We start from the raw sequence: 12,429 nt of genomic DNA on the forward strand, positions 1-12,429 counted from the left end.
GTTCTGTGATCTATTATCGTGGTGGGTGGTGGATTTTCCAGGCTGATTCTTCTGAGAGTTTGAGGCAGGTTGGTCTCTCTCAGCTGTATAGTCACCCTGTGTTGCTCAACCGTACTCGAGATTGTCCCCTGGTGGCCCCTCCAAAACCGCCGCCAGTTCCTAACTGGAAGCTGGTACGCCCGCGCAAGCAAACTAACATCACAGATGAACCCAAGGGTAGGCCATATGTGTTTTGCTGTGTATACATGTTTTAAATGCTGATGTAAATATTATGATGATTGTCTCTGGTTGGTTCAAATAAATGTTTTTACTCTTCAGAAACTCCCATTCAGAAGCCAGAGCAGTTCATTGAAGTTTCCAGTCCCTTTATCAACTTCAAACTCATGACTATGGCTGCACATGACATGTAAGCTGTGTGTGTGCGTGTGTGTGTGCGTGTGTGTGTGCATGGGAGTGCATGTGTACTGTATTTGTGTGCATTTCTTTATATGCCTGGTGGTAATTAGAGAGTACTTTCCTTTTACATGTCAATCAATCAATATAACACAATGCAACAGAATATCTCAGATCTATCAATAGGCAAGCATGCACCTAATGCAAATGTTTTTGTGATCTGTCATATTATAACTTGCCAATGGCTTTGCCTGCTATCCAACACATTTCTTGACTGTTTAGTGTTAGAATATGAGCTTTGTTTTATTTTCACATACTTTTTTTTTTAGCTGCTTGAGTGAGTACATTAGCACAGCAGGCACTAAAAGCAGTAAATGGGTGTAGGAGAGTTAGACAGACAAGCCAGTATTTAGTCATACTTAGGTACTTTTAGACTGTTAAGAGTGCATGATATTCGTGTGATATTAGTTGTTTTCTTTCACGTTTTTTTAGGGATAGATCATCACAGTGGTTATTGGAGCTAAGTGTGTCCTTAAATACTGCATTTGGGTGTTTTTAGGGAGCAGGGTGTTGTAAGGAGGACTGGGTATAACTCTAATCTGACCTCCTTCTCTGAAATGGACGATGGCGAAGATGACCACACTCAAAATGATATTATCCAGAACAGCCTCAATACACTGGATGCCACAGAAACCAGTCAGGTATGCCAGAAGGAAAGAGATAAAAAACGTTTGGTTACGTATGTAACCTCCGTTCCCCGAGGGAGGGAACGACACGTTGTGTCGGAGAAGCGACACTAGGGGTCTCTCTTGAGCGCCGATATTCACCTCTGACCTATTGAAAAGGGCCAATGAGAGTTGGCAGTCAGTATTTGCATACCCGCCCCGCGATCACGGGTATTTAAGCGGGGCAAATACGGAAGTTTAGTCAGGATTTTTCTGAGGAGCCGAAATGGTCCGGCCACAACAGTGGCTCGGTTCAGCGACATGGCGGAGGAAAGACACAGCGTGTCGTTCCTCCCTCGGGAACGGAGGTTACATACGTAACCAAACGTTCCCCTTCTGTCGCTCTCTCCACGTTGTGTCGGAGAAGCGACACTAGGGGACCCATTCCAATCTTGCCATGCGCTGAACCGTGTACGTGAACCGCCGATACAGAGGCGGGCAGGGATTTCATCCAGTGCCGCGCATCGTCTGTACCTGGCTGCACGTACCCTTCCCCAATGCCCCATACGAACATCGGAATCCTTCTAGTTACCCTGGGAGGGGAACAAGGCGATGTTTGCCAACATGGGAACGGCCAGCCTGGCTGGGCCGCTTTTCTCTCTATGTTTCTCGCATAGAGCAATCACGTCCGGGGCCCTTACACGCATATAGGGAAGGGGGTCTTACCCAGACCCTGCGGAGACCACACCTGCCCTTTTTCTTGGGGAGGAAAGTGGTAGACACGTCACACAGCCGTCTTAGGGCTCGTGTGGAAAGTATGGTGCGGTGGTAGATCCAGCCTCGAAAGGGGGGAGTTGCTACAGCATGGCGACCGGGGCAGCTGTAACTGCCTAAGGGAGACACGGGAGTCTGCTCATAAGGGGACAGAACCGTGGAATTTACACACAGGGGGAATCCGAGCAGGAGGCCTTACCTGTGGAGCACCTATACCAGTACAGGGTAGCCATCAGGGTACCCGCAGTGGCTTGGGTCGGCGAGTTCCTCCGCTGAACCGCGGACCCGGAGGGCTGGGGAGGAATCGACCAGGGTCCCGACTCGGAGTGGGGTGCCCTGGGAAGAAGGCGCACTACTTTACCTTGACGTCAGGAAAAGGGCGCTGGGCGCAAGCGATCCACCCGGCCGGTCGGTCTACGTGTTACCGAGTTCTACGGGCTCGGACCTGACAAAACACGAGACGCAACCGACTCAACGCGGAGGTTGTAAAACCTTGCGAAGGTGTTGGGTGTCTGCCCAACCCGCTGCTCTACAGATGTCTGCTAGGGAGGTGCCCTTGGCCAGTGCCCACGAGGACGCAACACCCCTTGTTGAGTGAGCTCAGACCCGCAAGGGTAGGGGCACGGCCTGGGTTTGATAAGCCAGTGTGATGGCGTCGACAACCCAGGGGGCGAAGGGAGGTCTCTGGAGTCCTGCCAAGACTACCGAGAGATCCCAGGAGGGAACTAGGCCTGGCCGGGAGGGATTCAACCTCCGGGCGCCTCTCAGGAACCTGAGGATCAGGTTGTGCTTACCCAAAGACTTGCCGTCTACAGGATCCTGGTGGGCGGCAATGGCGGCAACATACACCTTGAGGGTGGACGGGGACAGCCTCCTGTCCAGCCTCTCCTGTAGGAACAGGAGCACTGAGTTGATCGCGCATCTCTGCGGGTCTTCAGTTCGGGAAGAACACCAATCTGTGAATAAGCGCCACTTTAGGGCGTAAAGGTGCCTGGTAGAGGGGGCTCTGGCTTGGTTGATTGTATTCACAACGGTCGCCGGTAAGCCGGCTAGCTCTTCCGCATCCCGTCCAGGGACCAGACGTGGAGGTTCCAGAGGTCTGGGCGCGGGTGCCAGAGCGTGCCCCGTCCCTGAGAGAGGAGGTCCTTTCTCAGCGGAATTCGCCAGGGAGGAGCTGTCACGAGAAGTCTGAGTTCTGGGAACCAAGTCCGAGTGGGCCAGTAGGGGGCCACTAACGTGACTTGCTCCTCGTTCTCCCTGACCTTGCACAGCACCGGTGCAAGAAGGCTCACTGGGGGAAATGCGTACTTGCGCAGCCCCGAGGGCCAGCTGTGTGCCAGCACGTCTGTCCCGAGGGGAGCCTCTGTTAGGGCGTACCAGAGCGGGCAGTGGGAGGTTTCCTGGGAGGCAAACAGGTCTACCTGATCCTTGCCAAACCGTTCCCAAATCAGCTGGACCGACTGGGGATGAAGCCTCCACTCCCCGCCGGGCAGGCGTTGTCGTGATAGCGCTTCCGCTACGACGTTGAGCTTGCCGGGGATGTGAGTGGCACGCAGCGACTTGAGTCGCTGCTAGCTCCATAGGAGGAGACTGCGGGCGAGTTGTGACATGTGGCGGGAGCGCACGCCGCCTTGGCGATTTATGTACGCCACCACCGTGGTGCTGTCCGATCTCACGAGGACATGTTTGTCCCGAACTAACGGGAGGAACTTCCTGAGAGCAAGAAGGACGGTCAGCAACTCCAGGCAATTGATGTGCCAACGCAGCGGGGCCCTTTTCCAACGGCCCGCTGCTGTGTGCCCGCTGCACACGGCACCCCACCCGGACCGGGAGGCGTCGGTTGTGACCAGAACGTGTCGGGACACCTGCTGCAGGGGCACTCCTGCCCGTAAAAAGCAGAGGTCTGTCCAGGGTCGGAGTGTTTTGAGGCAGGCGGGGTGATCCTTACCCGATGCGTGCCGTGGTGCCATGCTTGTCTCGGGACTCGAGTCTGGAGCCAGTGCTGGAGTGGTCTCATATGCATCAACCCCAGCGGCGCAACCGCCACGGAGGACGCCATATGCCTCAGGAGCCTCTGGAAAAGTTTTAGAGGGACCACTGTGCCTGGCTTGAAGGAAGCGAGGCAGTCCAGCACCAACTGAGCACGCTCGCTCGTGAGACGTGCTGTCATTGAGACTGAGTCTAACTCCAACCTGAGAAAAGAGATGCTCTGAATTGGAGTGAGCTTGCTCTTTTCCCAGTTGACCTGAAGCCCCAAACGGCTGAGGTGCCGGAGCACCTGGTTTCTGTGTGTGCATAGTAACTCTCGAGAGTGTGCTAGAATGAGCCAGTCGTCGAGGTAGTTGAGAATGCGGATGCCGGCTACTCGTAACGGGGCAAGGGCCGCCCCTGCGACCTTCGTGAAGACGCGAGGGGACAGAGACAGGCCGAAGGGGAGGACTTTGTACTGAAACGCCTGGCCATCGAACGCGAACCGTAAGAAGGCATAATTGTGTCGTGGCAGAATTGAGACGTGGAAGTACGCGTCCTTTAGGTCTACCGCTGCGAACCAATCTAGATGCTGAACACCAGCCAGAATATTTCTCTGTGTGAGCATTTTGAACGGGAGTTTTAACAAGGCCCGATTGAAAACTCGCAGGTCCAGGATTGGTCGTAAGCCGCCGCCTTTCTTGGGTACAATGAAGTAAGGGCTGTAGAAACCCTTCCTCATTTCGGTTGGAGGGACGGGCTCCACCACGCCCTTGGCTAAGAGGGTCGTGATTTCCGTGCACAGGGAACTGGCATGCTTGCCGTGTACTGCGGAAAAGCGGACGCCCCTGAAGGGGGGCGGGAGCCGGGCAAACTGAATTGCGTAACCGAGTCGAATGGTCCGGTGAAACCACGCTTCCCAGCTCTGCGCTAGGGGCACCAAAGGGACGAGTATTTTGGACGTACCGGCGGGGCCTCACAGCGGGGCGGAACAGGTAATGCAGCGTCGGGCGGCTTCGTTGCGGCCTGAGGCTGAGGTGCTGAGAATAGACTCAAAGCACTTACCTTGCTCCGCGCACCCGGCAGGGGGCGGGTTCGTGACTGAGGAGGAGGTCCGATGCTGGCGTCCTCTGGACTCGTCTGAACCGGCCGGCCAGGGGACAGTCGTAGACAGGCGGAAGCCGGGATCGCCACGTCCGGTGCACCGGGACAGTCGTAATCTGAAAGCAGATTGCCGTGAGAACGGCATTTGCGGGCCAGGTGACCCAGAGGTAAAGGAAATAGCTCTTTTATTGAGAATGTGGGTACCACAGCCCCCGTCAGGGGGTGTGGCAAATGAAAAAACAAAGGATTCTCCTCCCGGCCCTCCACCGTGGACAGAGCAGTCTTACTACCCCCGGAGCTAACGTCTTCGGCTCTGGGTCGGCTGTCTCAGGAACGCTTGGGAGCCTTCCGGGTCCTAGAGGGGGTTCGTGAGACAGGGGGCGTGCGCCGCCTGCGGGGTGCTCGACGCTGGGGCTGAGAGCTGGGCCCGGGTTGAGGCGGAGCAGGAGCTGGTTTCTTCGCAGGGGGACGCCCTCGGCGGGCAGACGGGGCGGGGCCCGTAGCGGCAGGTCTGCTGCGGGGCATGATGTGACTGATGGCCTCCATCTACTTCTTCACCGCGGAGAACTGTTGGGCGAAGTCCTCGACGGTGTCGCCGAAAAGGCCAATCTGGGAGACAGGTGCGTCCAGGAAGCGGTTCTTATCAGCCTCACGCATCTCGACCAGATTGAGCTAAAGATGGCGTTCTTGGACCACTAGGGTGGCCATCGTCTGTCCGAGTGCCTGCGCTGTGGCCTTCGTCGCTCTCAGGGCGAGGTCGGTCGCTGAGCGCAGTTCCTGCAGCACATCAGGATCAGGTCCACCCCCGTGCATGTTTCTGAGAGCTTTGGCCTGGTGGACTTGCAGGAGGGCCATCGCATGCAGGGCGGAGTCAGCGCGTCCAGCCGCACTGTAGGCCCTCGCATTGAGCGAGGATGTTGTCCTACAGGGCTTGGATGGGAGTACGGGGCGACCACGCCAGGAGGTAGGGCTACCGGGGCATAGATGGTACGCAACTGCCCTATCGACCTGGGGAATCGCACCGTATCCGTGGCGCTCTCCACCGTCGAGGGTGGAGAGAGTGGAGCGGGTGGCACCTAGACGAGCGGAGAGCGGGGCTCTCCACGTAGACGTCAGCTCATCATGCACCTCCGGGAAAAACGGGACCGGGGGGATGCGAGGCCGCGAACGGCGCGCTGCCCCCAGGAACCAATCATCCAACCGCGAAGGCTGTGGGGAGGACGGAGGGTTCCAATCCAACCCCATGCTCACGGCGGCCCGGGAAAGCATGTCGGACATCTGAGCGTCGGCCTCAGCCTGGGCCTGCTGGCCCAAAGCCGGCAGTCCAGGGGAGTCCTCGGCATCAGACACCGCACTCTCCGATGCAGCGAGCTCATCTGTTTCGGACTCTGGAGGATAGACGGCCAGGCCGTGAGGTGAGCCGCTATCGCCGCGAGCTTGGACGGGGACCAGCGAGCGTGTCGGGGAACGGGAGGTTCGTGGGGGGCTACCCAGTTTCTGTTGAAAGCAAGCCGTGACCACAACGTGGTCATGGTCATGTTTTCGCAGTGAGAACATGAACCATCCACAAACGCCGCCTCGGTGTGATCGTGGCTCAAACACACGAGACAGCGCCTGTGGCCGTCTGAAGCAGAGGGGCTTCTACCGCATCCAGGAACGACACAGGGGCGGAAGGGCATCTTGAAAAGACGCGTCCTGAAAAGGACGTTCAATGCCGCTGTGTTTGCTCTTTTAGAGAAATTTGCTCTTTTAGGGAAATTTACTCTTTTAATACACAGTGTGTGTGTGTGTGTGTGTGTCTGCGCTGTCGAAGCGCTCAGGGGCAACAATGCACGCCGTGCAAAGTAGGAGAAAAGCCGCTGTTGTGCGCCGTCAAATCCAACAGCAGGCAGATCGTCAGAGAAACGGGAACGTTCAGGCTTCTGTATTCTCGCAGCAGACTGCAAACAGACCATCGGCTCCGAAGAAATTTTCGGACTAAACTTCCGTATTTGCCCCGCTTAAATACCCGTATGCGGGGGCGGGGTATGCAAATACTGACTGCCAACTCTCATTGGCCCTTTTCAATATGTCAGAGGTGAATATCGGCGCTCAAGAGAGACCCCTAGTGTCGCTTCTCCGACACAACGTGGAGAGAGTGACAGAAGGGGAACTGATCGTTATAAATATGTTTATAACTGTAACTAAATAAACTGTAACTGAGATTATAAATGTAAAATAATTTGCAAAATTGCCCAATAGATACAATTTACAAAACATCTGCTCAACATACACAGAACAGAGGATTTTTCATTAAGTTTGTAATTATTTGGAATGATACAATATACTGCATGGGCAGGCATGAATAATCACCTTTTGCAATCAAACTTGTTGTTTTTTCTGAGATCATCTAACTCTAATCCAACTTTAGCCAAAAACTTGAAACCACTATTCAAAGGGAGGGGCTCATTCCACTCCCTAGTTCCATATGACTCAACAAAGGGTCTATATTAAAACGTGTAGCTGGCATTTATAAACAACATCACTGTTTTACACGGCATGACCGAAATCCTTTTGATATATATTTTTTGGTTTCATGCATCTTCGTTGTAGCTGTAAAAAAGCACATTGGCATTATGAAATATGCATTTGCCTGAAGAATCAAAAGCAGTTGTGTGAAAGCAGGGTAGGAATTTGCTCAACTGGTAGGGTACTAGCAACTCCAAGGTCAGATTCCAAGGGAACATACAAGCTGATAGAAGATATACCTTGAATGTAATGAAATCATTTTAAAATAAAGTATCTTCCAAATGCGTAAATGAAAAATAGTGGGGCTTAGCGTTTATGTCAAGTCTTTTGTAATGTTGATGCACAGTAGCCTATTCTGCTGTGTGATAGTGTGATTCAGTTTATATTATCTGTAAGAGGAGTGTGCATCAAAATGTTCTGCTCTCTGGCTGTTAGGCGGCTGATGTCCAGGAGGCCGAGAGAGGCTATGACTTTCTCAAACGCCTCTCTCTTTTCAGCTCCAGTGTCACTCGACTTGTTTCCCTAATCATGAGAGATGGAGAGAGAATGGTGAAACACGCTTTCCTGGTTATATAAAAGGACAGGTCATGTCCTCGGAATGATATAAAAAGCAGCACAATTAGCCTGTCAGTCATCGGGGTGGATATCTCACTGGGGGTTCAGAGCAGATTGGACAGAGACAAATACTGACTGAGCTTATGTATAGTTTGTGGTGTGTGTGTGTGAATGTGTGATGTAACATGATTGGTGCCACTAAAAAAAAGATTTAGCCTTAAATCCAGTGGCTAACAGATCATGAGACATAGGTAGTGATGGCACTTAATGTGGTTTAGACCAGCCTTTCTCAAACTTTTTTCAGTCAGGGCACCTTTCAAAAGTGCATAAAATCTCAAGGCACCCCAGTGTAAAATATAATTTAAAAACACTGCATAACTCAAATGTAAATGCAAATGTCCTGTTTATTTAGACAGAACAGTAATGAACAGAGCATAATACGAACTGTAAATAACAATAACAATAATAATAACAACTTTATAGCACCTTTAAAAACACAGGTTTGCAAAGTAATTCACAAAATAATTAATCAGAGACACAAATGCCATAAAACCGTAAGAGGTGGACCGCCCAATACAAGAACCCAACAACAAATCCAGACCAGGAGAACTAAAATGAAGTGCAGGATGCAGTTAAAATAAAACAAAAGGGGCAGACATGAAAAAAAATATATATACAATACGATAAGAAAAAGATGCATGTTAAAAAATGCACCAGAGATACTAAAAGTGGCCTAAATTCCCGTTTATTTTTACGTTTCTGTCAGTCTGAGGTGTTGTTGCTATAACGCGTTGCTATGGGTTGCGTCACTTGCGTCAAGTTGTGTGTGTGTCTTGCTTCGGTCTTGTGAGACGGATTTTTATGGTTAATTTTATATATATATTTATCTAAAATGAATTTACAATTTTATTAATACGTTCATATGTTTAAAAAGAAGAAGAATGTATTTATGTAAATTCAAATATATTTATATATGAAATGTCAGATTTATTTGTATTTTTTTTTAATTTTTTTTTTAGCCTACGTAATTTTTTGGCGGCACCCCTGACACAGTCAGGGGGTACCCCAGTGTGCCGCGGCACCCACTTTGAGAAAGGCTGGTTTAGACCAAGTTAGTGATAATGTTATAAGTTGAATTCGGCATGAATAAAAGCACACACAACTGTTTGGAATGCACTCGGAGGTGTTTACTGCCACCACATTAACAAATAGCACTTTGTACTGCTGGAGACCTCTTCTCTTCTCATCTTTTTATCTCTTCTCATTTGGTCTCACCTCGTCTTTTCTTGTCTCTACTCATTCTGTCTCCATGTCTCGTCTCGTCTAGTGTCTACTCTTCTTTTTTGTTGTTTTTTTTCTCTTCTCTTTTCATCTTGTCTGGTTCTTCTCTTCTCTATTCTTCTCTTCTCATCTTTTTAGATCTCTTCTCTTCTCGTCTGGTCTTATCTTGTCTGGTCTTTTCTTGTCTCTTCTCTTTTCATCATGTCTCGTCTGTTTAATCTCTACTTGTCTGGTCTCATCTGTTTTGTTCTTGTCTCTACTCATTCTGTTTCTTCTCATCTTGACTCTTCTCATCTTGACTCTTCTCAACTGGTATGGTCTAGTGTAGTCTAGTCTCTACTCATCTTTTTTTGTCTGGTCTTTTATCTTCTCTTTTCGTCTCGTCTTTTGTCAGGTCTGGATTCGATCTTTTCTTGTCTATTTAATCTCTTCTCGTCTGGTCTCATCTTGTCTTTTCTTGTCTCTACTCATTTAGTCTCTTCTAGTCTCATCTCTTCTCTTCTCTTCTAGTCTCTACTCATCTTTTTTTGTCTAGACTTGTCTCATCTTGTCTCATCTTTTCTGATCTCTTCTCATCTGGTCTGGTCTCTTGTCTCTTTTCATCTGGTCTGTTTTTTTATTCTTGTTTTTTCTTGAAAAATCCATCCTTTCTATTCTCATCTCATCTCATCTTGTCTTCTCATTTCTGCCCCTCTTGTTTCTTTTCATCTTGTGTGGTCTCATCTTGTCTTGTATTTTCTCATCTCGTCTTGTCTAGTCTCTACTCATCTCTAGTCTAGTCTCTTCTCATCTTGTCTTTTTGTCTCTTCTCTTCTCGTCTAGTCTTTTCTATTCTCTACTCATCTGGTCTCGTGTCTTCTCGTCTTGTCTTGTCTTTTCTTGACTCTTCTCATCTAGTCTGATATCATCTTGTGTTGTCTTTTCTCATCTCTGCTCATCTTTTCTCTTCTCGTCTGTTCTCATCTCATCTTTTCTTGTCTTTGCTCTTCTTGTCTCATCTGGTCTTATCTTGTCTTGTCTTTTCTTGTCTCTTCTTTTCTAGTCTCTACTGATCTCTTTTACAGTCTCATCTCGTCTTCTCTTCTCTTCTCTGCTCTTCTGCCCATCCCACTCACTCTTCTGCCCTCTGTTCCTCTATTCCTCTCTCCCCCATCTCCTAACCTCAGATCTGTGAGTCACAGACTATCTCTGAATCACTGGCGCTGTCATTCGATGTGGCATAGATAGAACCCCTAATTGTCCTCCACATTTAAATTGCACAGTTGGACAACTCCTCAGGCTTTAAAAGGCTTTATAAGTGACACAAGGTTAGGTTCAATTATGGAAAAAAAGTGCATTTGAGAAGTTTCTAAGGCCTTAAGATGGATTGTTTCCATGGAACCACACTGGGTTACTTAAAGGGTATAGTCTAACCATCCAAAAAAAAAAAGAACATTTAAATAGTGTTACAAGAGGTGTCTCAATTAGCGGGTAAATAGTGACATGCTAATCAAAGCCGTGTCTCCTAATCCTGTCACAAGCCAGGCTCTCAATCTCCTGTGAGCAGTTAATTGAAGGTCTGGTGTGAGTCCAGATGTCAGATTAGAGGATTTCTCATTGGGTTCTGGAAGCCAAACAGGCTCAGTGCACATTGACTGGATAAATGTGGACGTCCTCTGTCTCCACTATTTTCCTCTGCCTCTCCCAGCTTACCCTGTTCACTTTATATTCCCCCATTTTCCCCCAGGTAACAGCAGAGGACAAGAAAAAGGACGACAGCATCGCCAGCGGTAAGACATGTGTACATAAGCAACAGTATTACGGCACAGTCCGTTCTGTCACTTAAAATGTTCAATTAATATTTCCAGTCATTATTAGCTTATGTCTTCTCTTAATTCTTATGTAATATAAGTTAGCATCAGATAAACAATTTAGTACAAGCAGACTGGTAAACAAGTACAAATTGTGAATTATCATCTTTTATTCACATAAACTGAGTAATCATTCACCAAGTGTATTGCTTTTCTCAATTAATGTTTTTTAAAAAAATATATATTGTGGTGGTGGGGGAGCTTGGGAAAGCTTTTTTCATTTTCAGTTGAGTGATTTTGTAACAATGTGAAATACAAATGAAACTGAAGTGAAAAGTGAAAGAAAGATGATAATTCTCCTCACTTATCTCCCTCTAGTCATTGTTTAGCCACCAGAGTTGTGAGGCTAATAGCTGCTGTAATGATATGATAGCTGGCTGAGTTGTCTGCTTTGCACAATCACACTTTTTCATTTATCCCTCTCTATCTCCATCCAATCCATCTTCTTTTCATCAGCACAAACACAGACGCACGTACACAGACAACGCCATCATCTCTGCCTGTGATCCTGATCGTATACTCGCCCCTCATCACGACAGACCAATTATGTGCTTTCCCAGAGAGCACAGTGTGTTGCTTAGTAACACCTGGCGATAAGTAAATGGAGTGGGCCCAGCGGTGGCTTTGCTATGGCATGGTCCAATACGTCAGCTCAACACACATGAGTGTAATCAATTAAAACTGCAATATATAACATTTCAGATATTGAATTAATTATATAAAAAATTACCCTAATGAATTGAGAGATGAAAGAGCATTTATAAATGAAATAAGTGACTATGGTGTTAATAATGAGCTAAATGAGCTTCACTGATTGATACTACTGAGTTAATCGTGGTACCCTCATGAGAAGTAATTTTGGCATTTTTAAATGACTCGCATTTCATTTTGAAGAGATTTACGATTAGGTCATGTACAGTGCTGTGTTGTGAGTAATTTCAGCTCCACCAAATGGAATTGCTGAAACAGTCATTGCTTTGGAACAGCTTTTCTGAATGCTTCCCCTGTATGATCATGCGAACAAATAGTCCCGTCATAAACCCACATCATTGGTTGAGTCAATGTTGCTGTATCAATTTTGCAAAGAAAAAATTACAATTTTGATAGTGCCACAAATGCCCAATGTTTACAGATTTTGAGATGGAATAGGAGAAAGTATTTTAACATTGAAACATTTTAATAAGTATTTGTTAAAAGATCTCTGTAAGAATATGATTTTTGAAATAGCCATGAATAGCCATAGCCATAGAAACTGACAGATATTTATTTAGAGAATCTCATTTAAAACTTTTGCTGGAAAATACAGATTGCTCCAGGTCTTTGTTACAGCA

General features: G+C 48.2%; 1 protein-coding gene across 2 annotated transcripts in view; it reads left to right on the forward strand.

The window, feature by feature from the left end:
* Positions 1-12,429, forward strand: part of LOC127622128 (androglobin-like) — a 61,040-nt gene that overhangs the window by 27,925 nt on the left and 20,686 nt on the right. For both annotated transcript variants that reach the window (XM_052096071.1, XM_052096072.1), the window contains exons 10-13: positions 42-216; positions 319-406; positions 953-1,094; positions 10,975-11,017. In XM_052096071.1, the coding sequence (XP_051952031.1) occupies positions 42-216; positions 319-406; positions 953-1,094; positions 10,975-11,017 (448 nt within the window). The remainder of the gene's footprint in view (positions 1-41; positions 217-318; positions 407-952; positions 1,095-10,974; positions 11,018-12,429) is intronic.

This window comes from Xyrauchen texanus, chromosome 28, assembly GCF_025860055.1.
Source record: "Xyrauchen texanus isolate HMW12.3.18 chromosome 28, RBS_HiC_50CHRs, whole genome shotgun sequence".
NCBI classification, from domain to species: Eukaryota; Metazoa; Chordata; class Actinopteri; order Cypriniformes; family Catostomidae; genus Xyrauchen; species Xyrauchen texanus.